Source organism: Schistocerca nitens, chromosome 1 (assembly GCF_023898315.1).
Source record: "Schistocerca nitens isolate TAMUIC-IGC-003100 chromosome 1, iqSchNite1.1, whole genome shotgun sequence".
NCBI classification, from domain to species: domain Eukaryota; kingdom Metazoa; phylum Arthropoda; class Insecta; order Orthoptera; family Acrididae; genus Schistocerca; species Schistocerca nitens.
In genome coordinates, this window is record NC_064614.1 from 1,092,464,520 (window position 1) to 1,092,488,402 (window position 23,883).

The following is a 23,883-nucleotide window of genomic DNA, read 5'->3' on the forward strand; positions in this document are numbered from 1 at the left end:
GTACCTACTGCAACCTACATCCTTCTGAATCTGCTTAGTGTATTCATCTCTTGGTCTCCCTCTATGATTTTTACCCTCCACGCTGCCCTCGAATACTAAATTGGTGATCCCTTGATGCCTCAGAACATGTCCTACCAACCGATCCCTTCTTCTAGTCAAGTTGTGCCACAAACTCCTCTTCTCCCCAATCCTATTCAGTACCACCTCATTTGTTATGTGATCTAGCCATCTAATCTTCAACATTCTTCTGTAGCACCACATTTGAAAGCTTCTATTCTCTTCTTGTCCAAACTATTTATCGTCCATGTTTCACTTCCACACATGGCTACACTCCATACAAATACTTTCAGAAACGACTTCCTGACACTTAAATCTATACTCGATGTTAACAAATTTCTCTTCTTCAGAAACAATTTCCTTGCCATTGCCAGTCTACATTTTATATCCTCTCTACTTTGACCATCATCAGTTATTTTGCTCCCCAAATAGCAAAACTCCTTTACTACTTTTAAGTGTCTCATTTCCTAATCTAATTCCCTCAGCATCACCCAACTTAATTCGACTACATTCCATTATCCTTGTTTTGCTTTTGTTGATGTTCATCTTATATCCTCCTTTCAAGACACTGTCCATTCCGTTCAACTGCTCTTCCAAGTCCTTTGTTGTCTCTGACAGAATTACAATGTCATCGGCGAACCTCAAAGTTTCTATTTCTTCTCCATGGATTTTAATACCTACTCCGAATTTTTCTTTTGTTTCCTTTACTGCTTGCTCAATATACAGATTGAATAACATCGGGGAGAGGCTACAACCCTGTCTCACTCCTTTCCCAACCACTGCTTCCCTTTCATGCCCCTCGACTCTTATAACTGCCATCTGGTTTCTGTACAAATTGTAAATAGCCTTTCGCTCCCTGTATTTTACCCTTTAGAATTTGAAAGAGAGTATTCCAGACAACATTGTCAAAAGCTTTCTCTAAGTCTACAAATGCTAGAAACGTAGGATTGCCTTTTCTTAATCTAGCTTCTAAATTAAGTCGTAGGGTCAGTATTGCCTCACATGTCCCCATATTTCTACGGAATCCAAACTGATCTTCCCCAAGGTCGGCTTCTACCAGATTTTCCATTTGTCTGTAAAGAATTAGCGTTAGTATTTTGCAGCCGTGACTTATTAAACTGATAGTTCGGTAATTTTCACATCTGTCAACGCCTGCTTTCTTTGGGATTGGAATTATTATATTCTTCTTGAAGTCTGAGGGTATTTCGCCTGTCTCATACATTTTGCTCACCAGATGGTAGAGTTTTGTCTGGACTGGCTCTCCCAAGGCTGTCAGTAGTTCTAATGGAATGTTGTCTACTCCCGGGGCTTTGTTTCGACTCAGGTCTTTCAGTGCTCTGTCAAACTCTTCACGCAGTATCATATTTCCCATTTCATCTTCATCTACATCCTCTTCCATTTCCATAATATTGTCCTCAAGTACATCACCCTTGTATAGACCCTCTACATACTCTTTCCACCTTTCTGCTTTCCCTTCTTTGCTTAGAACTGGGTTTCCATCTGAGCTCTTGATATTCATACAAGTGGCTCTCTTTTCTCCAAAGGTCTCTTTAATTTTGCTGTAGGCAGTAGCTATCTTACCTCTAGTGAGATAAGCCTCTATATCCTTACATTTGTCCTCTAGCCATGCCTGCTTAGCCATTTTGCACTTCCTGTCGATCTCATTTTTGAGAAGTTTGTATTCCTTTTTGCCTGCTTCAATGACCGCATTTTTATATTTTCTCCTTTCGTCAATTAAATTCAATATTTCTTCTGTCTCCCAAGGATTTCTATTAGCCCTCATCTTTTTACCTACTTGATCCTCTGTTGCCTTCACTACTTCATCCCTTAAAGCTACCCATTCTTCTTCTACTGTATTTCTTTGCCCCATTCTTGTGAACTGTTTCCTTATGTTCTCCCTGAAACTCTGTACAACCTCTGGTTTAGTCAGTTTATCCAGGTCCCATCTCCTTAAATTCCCACCTTTTTGCAGTTTCTTCTGTTTTAATCTACAGTTCATAACCAATAAATTGTGGCCAGAGTCCACATCTGCCGCTGGAAATGTCTTACAATTTAAAACCTGGTTCCTAAATCTATGTCTTAACATTATATAATCTATCTGATACCTTTTAGTATCTCCAGGGATCTTCCATGTATACAACCTTCTTTGATGATTCTTGAACCAAGTGTTAGCTATGATTAAGTTATGCTCTGCGCAAAATTCTACCAGGCGGCTTCCTCTTTCATTTCTTACCTCCAATCCATATTCACTAACTACGTTTCTTTCTCTCCCTTTTCCTACTACCGAATTCCAGTCACCCATGACTATTAAATTTTCGTCTCCCTTCACTACCTGAATAATTTCTTTTATCTCATCATACGTTTCATCAATTTCTTCATCATCTGCAGAGCTAGTTGGCATATAAACTTGTACTACTGTAGTAGGTGTGGGCTTTGTGTCTAACTTGGCCGCAATAATGCGTTCACTATGCTGTTTGTAGTAGCTTACCCGCACTCCTATTTTTTTATTCATTATTAAACCTACTCCTGCATTACCCCTATTTGATTTTGTATTTATAACCCTGTATTCACCTGACCAAAAGTCTTGTTCCTCCTGCCACCGAACTTCACTAATTCCCACTATATCAAACTTTAACCTATCCATTTCCCTTTTTAAATTTTCTAACCTACCTGCCCGATTAAGGGATCTGACATTCCACGCTCCGATCCGTAGAATGCCAGTTTTATTTCTCCTGATAACGACGTCCTCTTGAGTAGTCCCCGCCCGGAGATCCGAATGGGGGACTATTTTACCTCCGGAATATGTTACCCAAGAGGATGACATCACCACTTATTCATACAGTAAAGCTGCATGCCCTCGGGAAAAATTACGTCCGTAGTTTCCCCTTGCTTTCAGCCGTTATCAGTACCAGCACAGCAAGGCCGTTTTGGTTAGTGTTACAAGGCCAGATCAGTCCATCATCCAGACAGTTGCCCCAGCAACTACCGAAAAGGCTGCTGCCCCTCTTCAGGAACCACACGTTTGTCTGTCCTCTCAACAGATACCCCTCCGTTGTGGTTGCACCTACTGTACGGCTATCTGTATCGCTGAGGCACGCAAGCCTCCCCACCAACGGCAAGGTCTATGGTTCATGTGGGGGCTGTCAGACATAACATTCTCAAAATCTGTTGAGCCAAATAGCTCTTATTAAAGAGAAGGATCTTGTGGGCAAGTACATATTTGATAATGCATTACATCATGACAAAATAAAATCACAAAAAATATATCTGGTATGTGGCATCAAACTACATGGCCCAATCACATTAATGTGACCACCAACTGCGTTTTGTTTGATGTCATCATGCAATAACCTCTTGCACCTGCCAGGTGGCAGCACTAGCACTTGAGAGTACATGCAGTGTGTCGGGAGATGTGGAAGTCAGTGCAGTTGTCATCATGATGTGGAAATGGAGCATTTTATCTGATGTCCAAAAGATAGCTGTTACCATTGCCTTTAGGGCCAAGGGTATTTCCAAAATGGTTAAGACTGTGAACTGTTTGTGTGCCACCACGCTTAAAGTATACCGTGCATGCAACTGTGGTGAACCACAAGCCATATATGACAGTTGTGAATGACAGCTGTGGAGAGGTGTACGAGTGAATAGATGTGCTACTGTTGAGAAAATGACCACCCCGATGAACCAGGGGCTACCAATAGTGTCTCCTCAACGACTGTTCAGGAAACGTCGCTCCGTATGGGCCTTCACAGCAGACACCTGGTTCATGTACCCATGCTGACAATTGTTCATCGGTGATGAAAGCAGTGAGTGACGACAGTTGGCCTTTTCAGATTAATCATGTTTTATTCTCCATCAGACAGATGGCCATTGGCGTGAACAGTGTGAAATACCTGAAAGCAAATACACTACAACAATCATCAGGAGGATCTGAGATAGATGAGGGAGCATCGTGGTCTAGGAAATGTTTCCATGACCTTTGTTGGGTGATCTCGTCATTCTGAAAGTCACAATAGATCAACACATATATGGTATCTATCCTTGGGGATCGCTTCCACCCTTACATGAAGTTTGTTTTTCCTCTGCACGATGGCATCTACCAGCAGGACAAGGCAATGTATCACATAGTTCACAGTGTACATGCGTGGTTTGAAAAGCACCAGGATGAGTTTAATGTACTCCACTGGCCACCAACCTCCCCCCCCCTCCTCCCCCCCCCTCCACATTTAAACCCAATTGAGAATCTGTGAGACCACATCATTGAGCTGTTCGTGCTATGGACCGTCAACTGAGAAACCAAGTGCAGTTGGCCACAGCACTGCACATACTTGCTGGTGCCTTCCAAAACCTCACTGCCCCTCTTCCTCCATGTGGCTGACAGCAGTAATAGTTACATAGTCCATATGTGGGTGTAAACAAAATGTATCACTCGCAACATTAGCTACAGGAGCAAGGAAGTACTATATTACAGCTGCAAGAGAACTGGCCAATATGCTGCATCGTGGCTACACGGAGGCAGTAATTGCCAGATGCAACTACCAACCACCTTATTTTTTGTAAAGTTGTGACTCTATTATAAGAAAAAGAGTGGTAATATAACAAGAACTTCCACTAGATTTACATTTTAAAGATGCAATGAACTATGTTCAATTTCGTTGAATCTGTAGTAAACATTAGCCAAACATTACCAATTCATTAAGTAACACAAAATACTGAATGAGAAGGAAAAATAATGTAAAGTCACAACTGATCAGTAGAATATCTTTTGGATACAGATAACTATGAGTAACACCAACAATGAAAAAAGTCTCTATCCATAATATTGAATATTAAGTCAAAGTAATACTTTAACCTGAAGTCTATGTGCCAAATATCAGCAGCGTTAAAGGTGGCTACGATTATAAACCAGTAAACAAATGGATAAAACTTAAAGTAGGAAGAAATGAGCCATTAGATGCTACATTAAAGCAATTACAAAAATTAAAATTCATTAATATACTTACCGCACCTTATGCCTAAGTATTTCCTATAAAATACAGCACCAACTATAATCAATAAGCTATATTTTGAAACTTCCTGGCAGATTAACACTCTGTGCCATACCGGGACCCAAACTTGAGACCTTGGCCTTTCATGGGCAAGTGCTCTAACAACAGAGCTATCCTAGCATGACTCATGACCTGTCCTCACAGCTTTACTTCTGCCAGTATCTTATCCCCTACCTTCCACACTTCACACAAGCTCACCTGCGAACCTTGCAAAACTAGCACACCTGAAAGAAAGGATATTGTGGAGATTTGGCTTAGTCACAGCCTGAGGGATTGTTTCCAGAATGAATTTTCACTCTGCAGTGGAGTGTGGACTGATCTGAAGCTTCCTGGCAGAATGAAGCTGTGTGCCAGACCGAGTTGCACGCAAAAGGCAAAAGTTCTGAGTTTGGGTGTCGGTCTGGCACACAGTTTTAATATGCCAGGAAGTTTCTTATCACTGCACACTTCGCTGATAGTGAAAATTCATTCTGGAAGCTATATTTTGTTGATTTTGTAATACATGTTCATGAAGTCAGTTGTATCTGAAGACCACGATCCACAAGACATAGAAAGGAATTATGTTCAGTTTTGCTAAATCTGTAATAATAATAGCATCCATCCATCCTTGAGGGATAATTGTGTAACATGTTTGGTTCAGAGCCGGGCCTGAAGCCACACTGAGATTCTGGGTAGATTCTGGAAGCTAAGATTTGTAATCGCATTAGGATGAATCTTGCATAAGCTTTCCCGGCTACACTTAGTAACGAAATGGCTCGGTAATTGTTATTTTACAGTCACTTCTGTCCCCTTTTTATTTATATAGAGTAACTATCCTCGAATTCGCATACTCATCGGGACATAACCTTCTTCCCAGCTGGTTGTGATAAGTGAATATAAATGTTTGAGAAGAACAGACTTGTTATACTTAATAACCTCTGCAGGGGACCCATCTTCACCTGAGGCCTTTCCATTAGCAAGAGAATCTATTTCTCTACTAAGTTCTTCCACAGTAGGCATTGCATCTAGTTCTTCCATAACTGGCATTTGTTTGATGGCGTCACATGCATCCTTGCTAACTTCATTCTCGGCTGCATACAACTCGAGGTAGTGTTCCACCCAGCGTTCCATTTGTTTGCCTTCATCAGTAATGACTTCACCCGTCTTGGACTTCAGAGGAGCTGTTTTTCTGACAGTTGGTCCAATTGCTTTCTTATTACCATCGTACATTGCCTTAGCATCCCCAGAATCAGCCACTTTCTGTATACCTGCTCATAAATTCAGCCAGTAGTTATTTGCACATCTCCTGGATGTTTGCTGTGCCCTGTTCTTTGCTTTTCGTAGGTCATCTCGAGTTCTTTCATTTAGGTTTCTTTTGTAAGCAAGCGGTGCTTTCTGTTTAGCCTCAGTGACTGGTTCCATTTCTTCCAAATTTTGCTTGTACCAGTCCTTATTTCTTTTTCCTTTTATTCCATAGGCCAATACTGCTGAGTTGTAGATTGCACCCGAGAGTTTTGCCCATTTCTTATCAACATTCCTTTCTGCTTGCACGTTTCCTGGGAAAGCACTTTCAAAAATACTGGCAAAATCCTGCTTTCTTTGTGTGTCATGAACATGATCTGTGTTGATACGGGGGTGACCTCTCGGTTTAGCGTGGTGACATTTCTTAGGAGTGAGCCTCAATGTGCACGCCACTAGGGCGTGGTCAGTGTTGCAATCAGCACTATGATAACTTCGTGTCAGTAGCACATTTTTGAGACCAGTACGCCTAGCTAAGACTAAGTCAAGTTGATGCCAGTGATGAGAGCGCGGGGGTCTCCAAGACACCTTGTGCTGATCCTTAAGCTGGAAATATGTGTTTGTAATACATAGTCCATAAAAACAGCAAATTTCAAGCAGTCTCTGCCCATTTTCATTCATTTTTCCCACCCCAAGGCAATTCGGCCATATGTCATTATCTGATCCAACTCTAGCATTAAAGTCCCCTAGAATATACAGTGTCTCGGTGCTAGGTACCTTGGCTATTCTGTCACTGAGTAAATCGTAAAAAAGATCCTTCTCTTCCATGCTGGATGATAAGGTGGGAGCATACACATTTAGGATGTTGACAGTGCCACTTGAGGAGCGTATTTTCAAAGCAATAATTCACTCTGTTCCACCGGATGGTGGCACAGTACAGTCCAGGAGGGTGTTTTTAACAGCAAATCCTACGCCATGAAGTCTTGGCTCATCTTAGGACTTCCCCTGCCAGAAGAATGTGTAATTATCCTCCCTGATAGAGCCCGCGTCTGGAAGCCACGTCTCCTGCAGTCCCGCGATGTCAACATTCAAACGATGAAGCTCTCTGTCAATTACGGCAGTCTTACGGATGAAATCAACCTCTTGGGCATCGTCAATGTACCTTTGACACATGGTCCTAACATTCCAGGTGGCAATACGAAATAGTGATTTATTTATTATTAAAAATCTGTAAAATATATATATAAACCAAATGTAGCTTAAGGTCTGGATGTTGTATACATAATGACATGTTGAGTAAGGTAACTCCAAGTTTTAGTGTTTCCAGTAAGAATCTGAAGGTTACAACATTATGTAACTTTCAGCAGTTCAGTTTTTGTATGCAGCACTAAAACTTTGGGTCACCTTATGTAGTATGTCATTATGTGTGTTACGTCTAGACCTTAAGCTACATCACGATTATACATGTTTCACATCTTGTGGACTTTGGTCTTTGAATATAATTGACTTCACAAACATATATTACAAAATAAACATAATATTTCTTATTGATCATCAGTTAATTATTATAATAATTAGTTAATTTGTATCTTTACATACACTGCATGTGCTATCAGTCTGCACTGTATTTTATAGCAAATACATAAGCCTAAGTTAAAGAGATTATATTCAATAATTTTGATTTTTGTAACCTGCTTTAATGTAACATCTAATGCCTCTAATGTGACTACTTGAAGTTTTATCTGTTTGTTGACGGGCTTGTAATCATAGCCATATTTATCATTGGTAGTATCTTGCACACAGACCTCAGTTAAAGTATTACTTGACTTTAATATTTACTATTATGGATAGAATGTTTTTTAATTTCACGACTTTGTATTAGTTAATGAACATGTAATGTTTGGAATAGTTTACTATAGATTTGGTGAAATTGAACATAGTTTCTTGCACCTTATAAAATGTAAATCTTCTATAAATTTCCATTATATTGTCATTCTTTGGCTTATTATAAAGTCACGACTTTATAAAACTAGATGGTTGGTAGTTCCAACTGGCAATTAGTGTTTCCATGTAGTCATGACGCTCCATATCAGCCAGTTCTCCGACAGCCATAGTACAGTTTCACCTTATTTATGTTACTCACATTTTGTTTATATCCACATAGGCACTATGTAACTGTTGCTGCTGTCAATCATTTTGTATTAACACAGAAATGTGGCGATATGAAACCTGGATCAATATGTGATAAATAGCCAGTCATAAAAATGACAACTTTTTACCTTATGTAAGATAATAATCTGGCCAATGGATTTGCCGCAGTGGTAACACCGACTTCCTTCAGATCACTGAAGTTAAGCATTGTTGGACTGGGCTAGTACTTGGATGAGCAACCATCCGATATGCCGTGCACCGTTGGCAAGCGGGATGCACCACCACTACCTAGAGAGAAGGCTTGCGGGAATGAAACATTCAGAACGCCTCTCATATCTTGCACACCATTGGAGATATCGAAATGAAATTTTGTCAAATGATATCACGCAAAGAGGAGAGTACTTTACCGTATGGTTAAAATATGGAACTTTATCTATTGCGATATAGCAGAAGCTATAGTTTATATATACATATTTTTTTATTTACCGACAATGTAATTGCTTAAGACTTATAGCCAGTGAAAATGTGTGATTGTTGGATGTAAATAATATTGCGATATATATGATAAAACAGGGTAAACTTGTGAAAAATACACTGTCGTGAACTACAGTCTTTCTGGACCAGACGACTATTATTTGCACTCACTTGAAAAAATCTACACCAATACTGTGCATAATATTAAATTCCTCTCCCTTCAGTATCCTAAATAAAATATTGGTCCTAAATAAAATAATGTTTAATTTTGCAGGTTTACATTTGCAAGTTTAGTACAAGTTTGTATACAAAATGGACATAAAAATTGTATTGCTCAACAGTTTGAGAATGGTTGCGTTTAATTCCTTGTTAATACACTGCCTGTTTATGTAGTAGCTGTTTACAGAGCTCCCTCAGGAAGGCTGAGTACATTCCCCAAGCAATCACTTTTAACTCACTTGTTCTCAGAAATAAAAATAATCATGCTTTGTCATTGTAATGTAAATGTTCCTTCCTGTAAAAATATGGCAGATTTTGAACATGTAATGAGCTGAGTGTGGTTGTTGACTTTCTCACAAGAGTTGCAAAGAACTTTACAAGCCTGACTGACAGTACTCTGCACATAAAAGAATTAGCAACATACGTGTAAGTGAAAATTTATGTCACGGGACTGACCCAAAGTGATTTTCTGTAACATGATTCTACAGTTACTGGCAGAAACTACTTTCACTTTGCATTCTAATAGAAGAGCGTCTCTTGAAACTGACAGAGTGACAAACTTTACACTAATATGACAGTTCAAGAACAAACTTTTCACTCAGTTCCAAAGTGTGTGCTGTTATGAATGTTTCTAGTAGATTAAACCCATGTACCCTCCACGTCTGGCACACAGCCTCATACTGCCAATGGGTTTTATAAGTAAAGTTTTAAAAAAACAATGAGATTGGTAACAAATTAAGGGTCACAGTCTGGATGAGATGCAAATTTGGGAATGGAGGCCAACTACTGTGTCCAATATTAAGCTATTCCAAACTGGGTGGAATAAGCAACTACTACATTATCTATGCCAGCACATATTAAAACTGTGTCATTGCAGGTAACACTGAATGAGGGTCTTGATATAGCACAAGTTTCGTGTTTGGATAGAAGAACAACTGCAAAGCAAATGCATGCCAAACACAAAATAAAGTTGTACAGATGTCAACATAAATGACACACCTCAACAAGACAGTCATGACCATCCAACTGGAAGTATGTTAAGAAGATATCCACTAAACATTCCGTAGCAAGCTGTGCTGTATGAACTAAATGACACTTGACATATCAATTAACCAAATGGAACAATTAAGATACCGGGCAGATTAAGTAATTGGATGTGTTATTTAACATGAATATCGTTATACGAGATGGCTCAAAAGATACAGGACACCACTGAAATCTGGTTGTGATGACACCTATTCTGCAACGTAACCTGGGGTGTAGGTTAGGTTGAAAGATGATTATTTGGTTGTGAGTTGGCAAAGCCAATGATTGTGAATGCCTAATATGGGAAAAACTAACACACCGAAAAACAACATAGATAATCTTCATACAGAGACATCGCTTTTTAAACATGAAAACAGCAGTTTCAACATTCGTTAGCACTCGTGCTAACTAATGCGAGAGAGAAAACCAACAACCACTCACAAATAGAAAATAAAACGTATCGGTAATGTGTAACAAAACACAAATTGCAGAGAAATTTTAACACGAATAAAATGTAACACGAGCCACCAATTTATATTTCGTTTTCAAAATCAATATAAAGCCACTTGAAAATGAATACTATTTACTGTGAACTTTTGTTCACAATTTTAGTCAAATGCATCGAAAATTTAAGGTATTCCACTAGAAAAAAAAAGTACTAGGTAAATAGTTTTTCCATACCTTCGTGTGCTGAGTGGGTTGGAAATTGTCCACATGAATTGCTGAAAGCCATTTCTGACACAGATTCAAATCTTTCGGAAAGGAAAACAACATTACTTTCAGTCCAGTTCTGTGGTTCCCATGACACCTTGGTACACAACATTTGTAAACCATGTTCACAGTAGATTCACTAGAAGTAAACACTATAATCGCTAGTTTTAAGCACAAATGTAGCACTAGGATCCAACATACATGTAGATACACAACCGCTTATAAACACAAAATGGTGGCCCGCTTGGAGTGACGTCATGACCTGCTATGAATTTTGTGCCGAGGCCTTGTTTCTAGGTGGTGGTGGATGCACTCAGCCTTTGTGAGGCAAACTGAGGAGCTACTTGATCGAGAAGCAGTGGCTCTGGTCTCGTAACTGACATATGGCCAGGAGAGCAGTGCGCTGACCACATGCCCCTCCACAGTGCTGAACCCCCATGCCCCTTCATATCCGCATCCAGTGACGCCTGTGGACTGACGATGACACAGTGGCTGGTCAGTACCGTTGGGCCTTCTGGACTGTTCGGACCGAGTTTAGTTTAGTTTTTAAGATAATTGTCTGATACTACTTCCCTCATATACTCTTGTTTGTTTCATTTTATTCATGGTCTAATAAATTTTCCAACGTACATTTGTCCATATAATCCTCCAATTTAATAAGAATGATTCAGCTCAATAGATTGTGACACTGAATAATGCCTGGTGGCTGATAAACCAAAACAAAATTATAATTTCATACTGGTATGTATCGTACAATAGAACTTTAATTATTAAATGTATATTGTTATTAGTCACCTTTTATAGGCAATTTTCTGTATTTTAGATCTTAAGATGGCTCATTAATGAGCTGAAACTAGTTACTGGTGAAGATATTTGTGCGATCTTGATCTAGGATTTTCAATCCATACATTTTAACATAACAGATCATTTTTCATCTGGGAATATATGAAGTGAGTGAAATCGTTTGAATGGGATACGGTAAAAATGCATCTTCATAAGCTTTTAGCATAAATTAGAATAATACTGTATGTACTTATAATGTAATTAAGTTTGCAGCATGCTAATGCTGTTTTGTATAACTTGAAATGTTTGATAGTATCTGTGATAAGACAATACCACAACTACACACATAATGATAACATGCAAACAAAAGTTATGTCACAATTTTTGAGCAATGACACTATGTTCAGAACTAACGTGTTCCTAAAACAAAAAGTGATTAACATCACAATAATTTGTCCTCATCTATTTATCTTTCCACATACACAAACAAAATACACAAAGCTACAGGAAAAGCATAAGGATTAAATATCTCTCCCGAAGTGTATCTTGTCACAGTTTACAAAATATGATAGTTTCAAATCAACCTATTAATGTAGTTTGTAATGTTTGGTACTGTGCATTGTGGATGAGGTCACAATATCATCATGTATTTACTTTATTTTACTTAGCAAAGCTGTGGAAGAGGATGTTTACAACAGAGATACACAATTTAGATTCACACTGTAACTATTTGTGGGTGACCTGCACTAAAGATTTCACAAATCTGATCTAGATTAAATTTATAACAAAGTTATCACATTTATGTTCTCAATTTAGTAAACTGTTGTAAAACCACTAAAGAGCCAATATGTACAAGGATGTATCTATATGTTAAAACTACAAACCTTGCTAATGTAGTACAGTGTCTGTACAGGTCAATGTTTACATGCATATTTTCTGCTTTCAGTTGTTTTGCTTGTTGAATCAGCTGCAGGGAGGTTGTCATCGCATATTGATAAAATTCCCTGCGGTTCTTCAGTGATTCCACTGCCTCAACAGATGCAGGACCAAGTGACCTACAAATGATAAAAGTAACAATTATGATAACCACTGAACATTACTGGTGTGCTTCCAGAAGCAAGAAAACATGTGAAGTGACAAACCACTGAACATATCTACTGCATTAATTTCATCATTTTCATATGTCATTTTCTTCTATAAATCTTTTGTCAATGGTGTTGACAACAGCATATATGCAATGAGAAAGCAGTTAATAGTTTGAAACTCCATACACTGCTTGCTGTGTTATAGCGATTATGATTTCCGATTAAGTGTAAATTGAATAGAAGTATAATGAAGTGAATGTGAAGTCAGTGGCAAGAATGCAGTACTGAATCAAGTTCAACAAGATCCAAACCCAAAGCAACGGGGCGGCGGGGGGGACAGAGAGGGGCGGCGGGGGGGACAGAGAGGGGCGGCGCGGGGGGGGGGGGGGGGGGAGGGGCGGCGGGGGGGAGATGGGCGAGAAGAGAGAGGGGCGGCGGGGGGGGAGAGGGGCGGCGGGGGGGAGATAGAGAGGGGCGGCGTGGGGGAGATAGAGAGGGGCGGCGGGGGGGAGATAGAGAGGGGCAGCGGGGGGGAGATAGAGAGGGGCGGCGGGGGGGAGATAGAGAGGGGCGGCGGGGGGGGGGAGATAGAGAGGGGCGGCGGGGGGGGAGATAGAGAGGGGCGGCGGGGGGGGGGGGAGATAGAGAGGGGCGGCGGGGGGGAGATAGAGAGGGGCGGCGGGGGGGGGGAGATAGAGAGGGGCGGCGGGGGGGGGGGAGATAGAGAGGGGCGGCGGGGGGGGAGATAGAGAGGGGCGGCGGGGGGGGAGATAGAGAGGGGCGGCGGGGGGGGGGGGAGATAGAGAGGGGCGGCGGGGGGGAGAGAGAGGGGCGGCGGGGGGGAGAGAGAGGGGCGGCGGGGGGGAGAGAGAGGGGCGGCGGGGGGAGAGAGAGGGGCGGCGGGGGGAGAGAGAGGGGCGGCGGGGGGAGAGAGAGGGGCGGCGGGGGGAGAGAGAGGGGCGGCGGGGGGAGAGAGAGGGGCGGCGGGGGGGAGAGAGGGGCGGCGGGGGGGAGAGAGGGGCGGCGGGGGGGGAGAGGGGCGGCGGAGGGAGAGAGAGGGGCGGCGGGGGGAGAGAGAGGGGCGGCGGGGGGAGAGAGAGGGGCGGCGGGGGGAGAGAGAGGGGCGGCGGGGGGGAGAGAGGGGCGGCGGGGGGGGAGAGAGGGGCGGCGGGGGGAGAGAGAGGGGCGGCGGGGGGGAGAGAGAGGGGCGGCGGGGGGGAGAGAGAGGGGCGGCGGGGGGGAGAGAGAGGGGCGGCGGGGGGGAGAGAGAGGGGCGGCGGGGGGGAGAGAGAGGGGCGGCGGGGGGGAGAGAGAGGGGCGGCGGGGGGGAGAGAGAGGGGCGGCGGGGGGGAGAGAGAGGGGCGGCGGGGGAGAGAGAGGGGCGGCGGGGGAGAGAGAGGGGCGGCGGGGGAGAGAGAGGGGCGGCGGGGGAGAGAGAGGGGCGGCGGGGGAGAGAGAGGGGCGGCGGGGGAGAGAGAGGGGCGGCGGGGGAGAGAGATGAATGTGGAGATGCATTATTGTGATGCAAGAGCCATGAATTGTCTCGCCACATTTCAGGCCATTTCCTTCTCACATTTTCTCGCAGGCATCACAATACATCCCGCTAGTAGCATCAATTAACAGTTTGTCCCTGTGGCACAAATGCACGATGAACTAATCCTTCAAAGTCAAAGAAAACTATCAGCGGTACAGCTTTTACATCTGATCTTACCTGGTGAGCTTTTTCTGGTCTGTGAGAACGTTTCCTCACCTACTGTGAAGACGAAACCTTAATCTCAACATCATAACCATAATCTTTATGTCAATATCATAATCATAATCTTAATCCCAAAATCATAACCATAGACATATGTCTCATCACCAGTTGTAATTCTCTTAAGGAACACTTCATTCTCGTTTGCGCGATCCAAAAGCTCAGTTTTTGAGGCGAAGGTCTTTCAGGTCTTAACTCATGAGCTGTGGGACGTACATGGTGGCAACTCAATGCATTCCATGATGCTGTGTCAGGATTTCATGGCATGATCCAACTGAAATGTTAGATTCTTCTGCAATCTCTTGGACAGTCAGTCTTCAATTGACATGCACAATTTCATTGACAATCCCGACATCCGCATTGTCAGTAGACGTCAAAGAGAGTCCTGAATTGTGGTTGTCTCTAAATTCCATCCGACCAATTTTAAACTGTGTGTACTGTTCATAACACTGAAAACGGCTTAAGCACCCACCATCGTGGACTTTATGCATCATTTGGTATGTCTCTATAAAGGTTTTCTTGAGAATCGTGCAAAATTTAATGTAGACGCGTTGCTCCTCTAACTCTGCCATCTCGAAATTCCCAAACTGTGTGACATAACGTTCTACTCAATACAGCACTGAACAATAACTAACAGACATACAACAATGAAACTTCTGGCAGTTACACATTAAACACAGGCATGTATAGGGATGCCAACAGCATTTCACTCCAACACATCATTGCATTTCACTCTAACAGATCATTGGCACGAAATCATGAATGTTCCAGAATTTTTTGAACAGGCCTCGTATGTTACAGTTCAGTCGTAACTGAGTTTTACACAATATTCTTCCTGCTCACTTCTGTTGAATAAACATTTGATTGACTTTAAGAGCATTGCCCCAGATAATATTTTCATAAGAGAACAGGGAGTGAACTATGCAAAAGAAGCAATGGGAGAAGCTTCTAAGGGCATTGTAATGCCGAATTGCACTTCTTGATTAGTTTATCCAAGAGCTATCTAGCTGGACCCCAAGCAATTTTGCGCACTATGCTTCATTCACTATATGACCATTAACGAATATTTCTGCTGTTAAAAGGTAATTATTAGTTTCCTGAAACTGCATAATATTAGTCTTTGTGAGGTTAAGACAAACTGTTCACTGTAAATAATTTGTAGGCCTTTTCAGGTATCGTCTGAGCTGTGTCTGCTAAGATTGAGCTTCGACCATAGATTTGTATGTTTGTGTCATCAGCAAACAAAGTTTTTGAACTACCCTTTAAAGTTATAGGAACATCACTTATGTATCTTAATAATAATAATAATAATAATAATAATAATAATAATGATGATGTGACCCTGTACCAACTGCTGTAGCACTCCACATGTTATGTTCTATCACTGTAAAGTTATTTGCATGCCCAAGGTAGTCTGTTAAAGTAATCACTGAATTCGGTGGCCAATGACTTCAAAGTGTCACCATTTCTGCCCGACCTACTTTCTGGAGGCTCCCCCTACCTTTTTAGGGGTTCTACAGAAGCATGATATTTACTTGTACCGACCAAGATGAATCCATTCTATTTCAGTGACTTCCATGTGATGTTCTGACATGCACAACTCTGCTAAAATTCCATGTGTTAACATACTGCTGCAATGCCTGTGCAACGTGTCTCTCGTCGCCGTTGGCGGCGCAGTGCTCCTGTGTACAAGTCATTGAGAGCAATAGAGATTGACTTGGCTGACCAATTCCATAAGCAGCGGCTTATGGGTGGTCCAAATGTTTTTGGTGGACTGAGAATGCAGTTCATGTGTGATGTTTCTGCTGTGTTTGGAGGCAGTACGTGGATGACCTTGGCTGCTGTATGCCTGATGTCATCTTAAATTGTACAGTTACCATTATGGTTGAAACTGTTATCTGCAGCCCGATGATCTTTTCCAAAATCCTTTCCCAAACAGCATGAATCACATGAGACACCACTGAAATATGGGCCTGGCTTAACAATACTGGTTACCTGGCAATCAGTTCTGAACCAGTTATGACATTTGATGACAACTATTCAACAACATGATCTTCCTGACCTTCATACAACTTCCCTTCCTACACTTGGCTTGCACATTATGCCCTGTACTGTCTATGGTGTAATCGAGTATCTAGAGTGGCACAAGAAGTTTCCACCACTGCAGAGGTATTGCACAGCAAAGCGATATACCACAAGCCACCAATGAGATGCTAGGAAGAAGTCATGCCTCCAGTAGTTCTGAGGTGTCACCACCGCGTCTCTGTCCTGAAATAGTGTTCACAGAGGCTAGGAGGGCAGTTCTGTTCAAGATCAGACCCTGTCCACTTCCAGGAAGCTCCTGTCGGAGCAACATCATCATACTGCCTGTTCACCATAACATAGCCCATGTCAACCATCAGAGAATGAAGAGACTTCCATCTCCTGTGAACTGTGCCTACTTGCCAATGCTATCAGCACTGTGTCAACAAGTGGCTATGAACTTGAGCTTTCTAGTGACCGTTGTGAAGCCACAGTACAGCTATTCTATACTTGTTTCAATTCAGCACTAAGTAATCGTGGCTCATTTAGTGTGTTCTGAAACAGAAATCCGCATGTGCTGTCTCATAGCAACAGCCAAGCCGGGCAAGAAAAGTCAAGTTCTGTCGTAATTAAGTATTACTTATTTTGAGTGTTATAATTAACTGAATTATTACCAGCCACTTCAGTGTCCAGAAAGTCAGACACAACAAGCAAAGTAACACCAAGGATGCAGCTTGCGATTAGCTCCCTGTGGCATATTGTGTAACTAACCCTCTCTTGCAGCAGTGCCACTTTCTGTTGTGTGTGTCATTTTATTGAGTGTTCACCATATCTCTTCCGGATGTGTCTTTAATGCAAGCTAAACAACTGAAAGGACAAAGGATTTAATAATTATTACAAGCACTTTGAGAAATTGTGGCAGCACGACGACCGCCACCCTACCTTTTCAATTGGAAACAACAAATTATTCAAACACCTGAATTCAGAGAGTTTCTGGCACAAAGCGAAGACTGGGCTGATATTTTACACCATTGATGGAGCATTCCAACCTCTACAGCACAACAGGTAACCAGAGTATTTACCATTTTCTCCCCACTGTAGGCTCAGATGTATTCTGGTTGGTAGAAAAACTGTTTCCAGATCCATGAAATCCCCTATGATGAGTTAAATGACAAACTGTCAAATCATTTCAAATCACAAGTGCATCTAGCGGCTGCATGTTATAAGTTTTTCGGATTAAAACAGTGGCCAAGCCGGTCCTACAAACAGTGGGGAACAGAACTTTGTGGCCTTACTAGACAATGTCACTTTCAGTGTCCCTACGGGTTAAGTAATAGTGGCATTATGATGAGAGATGTGATTACTCAGAATGCGTCCGATTCCCATATTCGTGCTGCCTTACTAAAGCATCCAAACCCTGACCTCAGTACAGTATTGTCAATTACTGAGTCACAGGACATTACCGGTGTAATTGAGCACATTTTTGAAGTACCTACTAGATCTGTCATCGAGTAAGACAGTTCAGGGGCCAACCCCTCCCATTCAGATTAGATGTCACCAGACATCTAGGTCATGTGGGAACTAGTCTCACTGTCAGGCCGCAGTGCAGCCCACGCAATAGCAGAAGTCCTGCCTGTGTTGCTCTCAAACACATGATAGGACACAATGCTCATGTCGCAAAGCCAAGAGTTTCGCATGTGGCAAACACCACCATATCCAGTCGATATGTTTAAATACAGATGGTGTGAGGCAGCTTTCACATTCCATGTCAGATAGTGATTCTAATGAGTTGTATGTTGGGTATGTTGCACAATGGTCCACTGATTCTGTTGCTGTTTCATCAGATTGCCAGGATACAAACTCTGATCTTATCAATTTGGCAATCCAGTACATTTTATGTTCATTTGAGTGTGTTAGTTTCCAGTTAAATACTGCTGCTACTGTTACGATGCAGTGCCATATATATGCATGATTAGGTACACCACAGCCTCAGCAACCACATTACTCATTGTCTGGATACAATGAACAACTTATTCCAGTGCTTGGAGTGCGCGCATTTTACCAGACACATTCCATGTTACTACTAAAACAGTGTTATTTCACGTATTATGCTGTCGCGAGTCTACTGACATTTTTGGCATGGATAGCTTTGACTTTTTCACACTTTCAGTTCCTACAAGGGTATTACAGATTAATTCGTCCAGGGTTCTGGCCAATATTAATGCATTACGTGACAAGTACAGAGCTCTGCTAGATGGTAGTTTAGTCAAGGCCCAAGGGTTCAAGGCCCGTATGACATTGAAAGACAATGCGCAGCCCATGTTTTTTTGTACTCGTCCTGTCCCTTTTACATTACGCGACTGGGTTGCCACAGAGTTGTAGCGGTTGCAGGACAGTTATGTCATCAAACCATTGTCAGCCAGCCAATGGGCATCTCCCCAGGTGACCCTCACTAAACTGTCGGGCAGGTTGAGACTCTGTGCAGACTTATAATCAATTGTCAAACCACAAACTGTTGTTGATTCTTTCCTGTTGCCATGCCCTGAGAATCTGATGGACAAATTAGGTCAGGGTCATTTCTTTTCAAAAATTGATGTCAAGGACACCTACCTGCAACTGACTTTAGATGAGGAGTCCAAGAAGATTTTTGTGAACAACACACACAAGGCATTATTCCAGTTTCAGCAGTTATCATTCGATAGCACTTCTACCCCAGCTATTTTCCAAAGGTCCCTTGAGCAACTGATGTCACAAGTACCTTCTTCTTCTAACTATTTACATGATACAGTTGTCTCCAGTTGTACTGCAGGAGAACACTTACAAAATTTAGAGGCATTGTTTGAAGTGTTGTATGAAGCAGGATTGATGTGCAACTGGTCTAAGTTTTCCTTCTGTCTCATTGAAATTGAGTATCCCGGCCACATGATTAATGTGCACGGTATATATACATCACTTTCCTCCTTGGTGGCCATTTGTGACTTGCCTGCACCAAACAATGTATCGGAATTGTAAGCTGTAATGGGAAAGCTAACGTATTACATCCATTTTATCCCAAATGCTGCTCAGGTTGTGGCACTTCTGTTCGTGTGGCAGTGTTTGATTTGTGCTTTTACCAGTGGGGGGGATGTCTTAGGGGGTTAGTATAATTATATATGTTACTAGCTTGGACCATGGCGTTACCCATGGTTAAACAGTTATTTATAAATAGATGTTAATGCCGAAACTCACTATTCACGTGTAAGCACTATCAGAAAGCCATCTCTTGTTAGATCTTTTAAAAGTACATTATAGGTAAAGTTTATTACCAAAATCATTTACATACAGGTATACGAGGGGAATTCAAAAATTAAAGGCACATTTGTGAAAAGCTGTACTTATTCTGATGATAGAAAACTGAAACATGAGTTATTTTTCTACGTAACCTCCCTGGACTTCAATGCAGTTTTCCCTACGTTTTACAAGTTTTTTTATTTCATCAGAAAATACGTTTATCGGTTGCATCTGTAACCAATTTTGCACCGCAGTAATGATGTCATCATCACTTTCAAATCTTCTTCCCTGTAGTGCTTCCGTTAAGGATCCAAACATGTGAAAATCGCTTGGAGCCAGGTCTGGACTGTATGATGGATGTTCTAGCACCTCGAATCTCAACTCCTTTATTGCGTCGGCTGTCCGTTTGGCAGAATGTGGGCGAGCATTATCTTGCTGCAGGATGACAACTCTTCACAGTTTTCCACGACGTTTGGATCTGATTGCAGATTTTAGTTTCGTACGTTTCGTACACATCACATCCACCATACAATACAGACCTGGCTCTAAAGCCGTGTTTACGCTGGGGCGACGTCTTGCAACATTGTGTCATACTACAGAAATGTGGCGTGCGTCATCTTGTTGTTTAGTTCTAAATGTTTTGAAATGCTTACCTACTACATAACACTTTTTCAAAATTCATAAGCAAATATATTAATAGTAAGACTGTATTAAAAACTTTCAGTGTTCAGCTCCACAAATTTAGATTATATGTAAAGTATTACTCCAGTGCGTGGGAAATAAACATCCCAGGTTGGGATGCATAAACTAAAACCAGAGGAGGGGATGGTCTGATGCAGAGGAGGGGGGGGGGGGGGGGGAGAAATCCCCCCCATCCCTCCCTGCAAATCGCACACTGTCGTGTGGTCAGTCAAATGCAAGAACGCTTTCCAGTGGCTGGAAACCGCACAAAGTGATCAGCATCTGGTCCACTTCAACACCAGCAAGCCTGTCATTCTTGCAGTAACACCTCATCTCATGGCATCGGTGCAGTGTTGCTACATTGAGAAGGCTCCAATGACAGGCCAACTTGGTTTGTCTCGATGACATTGACCAAGGTCCCAAAACAACTACAGCCAACTAGAAAAGGAGGTATTGGCTATCATTTAAGGGGTCACACACTTCCATCAATACATGTACGCCTGCCGATTTTTTCTAGTTACGGAACACAGATCATTTATGGCTCTGTTTGGGCCCTCCTGGCCTGCTCCAGCACAAACACTGCAGAAGTTACAACTGTGGGCCGTCCTCTTGTCCAGTTACCAGTACAAGTTGTCATATCAGCCCACCACCAAACACTCCAACGCCGACCTCCTGTCCAGGCTCCATAATTCCTCTAAAGACCCCTGTCATCGCATCGATTCAGAAGAAATCTGATGTATGAAAGATCTTCCAGTCACCTTCTGCTGTGTGGCACAGGAGATGACATTGGGCCAGTGTTTCAGATGGTGCTCGAGTTTGTTTGTCATGGGTAGCTGTGGAGCCTTAAGGAGACCCACCATCAGTGGTTCTTCACTACTTCGCTCATCGGCATGCCGTCTCTATACAGATGAGCACCCTCCTGATGCACAGCAAAAGTGGCGATGCAAGAGTCATGGACCCTCAGTCCCTCCAGTCGCAAGTTCTTAAGTTGATGTACCAAGAACATTGGGGTATCGTCTGCACCATGCAATTGGCCAGATGCCATCGTACATGGCCAGGAATGGATGCACAAATAGAGGCCATCACTTCACAATGAGCAATGTTTGCAGAATATCAATCCACTCCCCTACAGCAGTACTTTGAGAGGCGATGTCCTGATGGGACTTAGCAATGCTTGCACATAGATTTTACTCATCCATACTGGGACATACACTGGCTAGTGTTTGTCGATGCCAACAGCAAGTTTCCCTTTGTTGTTACAATGAAGACTACCATATCAGTCAGGATAGTACAACATCGATCTTCTGCACTGAAGGCTCACCTGAGGTGAAGGTGTCGGTTAATGGGTAGCAGTTCATGTCTCCGGAGTTTTGAATAGTTCTGTGCAGACAATAGTATTCAGCATGTCCTGACACTGCCCATCCATCAGCGGTCAAATGATAAAGCCGAACACTTCATAAGGACCTTCAAAGCACAGACTGACAAGTTGTGAGCCACCCACAGATGGGACCAGGCTCGAGAGTATTTCTGACATTGTATCACTCCCTGCCCAAAATCGAAAGTTGACAGCGGAGCTACTACACGATCGATGTCTTAGGACTCTGTTCCACTTGCTACGTCCACCGCAGAGACCTCATGCCACTCCTTCGAGTCACAGTTTCGGCCTCAGCAACCAGTGTTCGTTCGTGTGTTTAGCAGGGGTCTTACAAGGGAACGGGGTGTGGTGTCTGAGGTGTCATCGTGTTTCACTGACGTCATCCATGGTCCAGCGGGGGGTTGCACAGGCAGCATCGGAAGCAGCTTCAGTCGATCCACTCGGAAGATCTGCCACGCACTTTTTTTACACATACCATCACTCAGTCAGGGCATGCAGCAGCCACTGTCGCAGTTGCAGATGTCGCCTCTGGCAGCATGGTCTTCCTCACAATAGGAGATGCCCATGGACATTGACCTGGCACTGTCATCAGTGTCGCAGTTGTGCTGGCAGCCCAAGACGCAGCCAGCAACAGGATCGCACCTGGTCGGATGCCAAGGAACACCCATAAATTGTCTCCGGCAGCCTACTTGTCATATTGCCTGCCCCTGTTCCTACAATCGCCAATGCATGCCTTGTAGTTGGTTTCCAGTCGGCATCTCCAGCCATGCGCAGGGTGTATGCCAGGCTGTGGGTGGGTGCTCGGTGCTGACTGACATTTCGGCTTCTACCTCTGCAACTGCATTGGCACTCCCCCCCTCTCCTTTCCACCATCATGTCTTATCTCCATACCTGACGCCAGGGCGGATGTTTGGGAGTGAGGAATGTAGTGTCATCGGGTGTCGACAGTGGCACAGAAAGTATCGACCAACGCAGAGATACTGCAAAGCAAACTGGTATTATGAGGCACTAATGAGGTGCTAGGAAGAGCTGTGCCTCCCGTAGTTCCATAGTGCCACCACTGTGCCTCTGCTGTGTTGCCAGACACCAGGGGGCAGTTCTATTCGAAGCCGGATTCTGCCCACTTCCAGGAGGTTCCTGTCAGAGTAATGTCATCATGCTGACCACTCACCGTAACACAGAAAACGTCAATCGTCAGAGAGTGAAAAGACTTCCTTCCCCCCCCCCCCCCCTCCCCTCCGGTCTGTGCTTGTGCACCAACATTATCAGAATTGTGTCAACAAGTGTCTACGAACTTGAGTTTCCTAGTGACTGCAGTCAAGCCACAGTAAGGCAATTCTGAACTTTTGTCAATTCGGTACTCAGTAATCGTGGCTCATTTAGTATGATCTGAACTGCAAGTCAACATGTGCAGTCTCATAGCTATAGCTGAGCCTTGTCAGCAAAGATAAGTCTTGTTGTAATTAATAAAGTAGTGCTTATTCAGAGTGTTCTAATTAATTGAATTGTTAGAAGCCAGTTCAGTGTCTAACAAGTCAGACACAACACTGTCAGACTACTACTTAACTTCTGGGATACCTTAATGCTTTTGTCCTCAGTCTCCAAAGTAATGAAGTTGTTGGACACAGCTAGAATGAAGCAATCAGATTTGCAACATCTCTTGGGTCTATTCACCGATTTGGAAGGCCTGATTGTAATCCAGACTGTCGGTCTAGAACTGACCTTATTCCTGTAGACTGCAGTACGTGAAACTATTAACACTTCTTGTGCTACTGTAAAATCAGTCTGAAGGTTCAAGACGAGCTGCTCTTTTCAAGTATTGTGTAGCAGTAGTGAAAATCACTGCATCTCTGAAAGTGACCAGGTTCATCCCTCATGTAGGCAATATTACAACATTCCACTTGAAAAAATGGCATTTCTGACAATTTTGAGGCAGTTTGCACAGTTACACATTGCGACAGACAGGTATTTGACTAAAAGCTTTGTTCGAAAAAAGATAAAACCCAAGGGATT

The 23,883-nt window shown here is 42.8% G+C and overlaps 1 protein-coding gene across 1 annotated transcript in view; it reads right to left on the reverse strand.

The window, feature by feature from the left end:
* Positions 1 to 23,883, reverse strand: part of LOC126198634 (Fanconi anemia group I protein-like) — a 250,425-nt gene that overhangs the window by 82,701 nt on the left and 143,841 nt on the right. Inside the window, exon 16 of the mRNA XM_049935099.1 lies at positions 12,569 to 12,739. Within this exon, the coding sequence (XP_049791056.1) occupies positions 12,569 to 12,739 (171 nt within the window). The remainder of the gene's footprint in view (positions 1 to 12,568; positions 12,740 to 23,883) is intronic.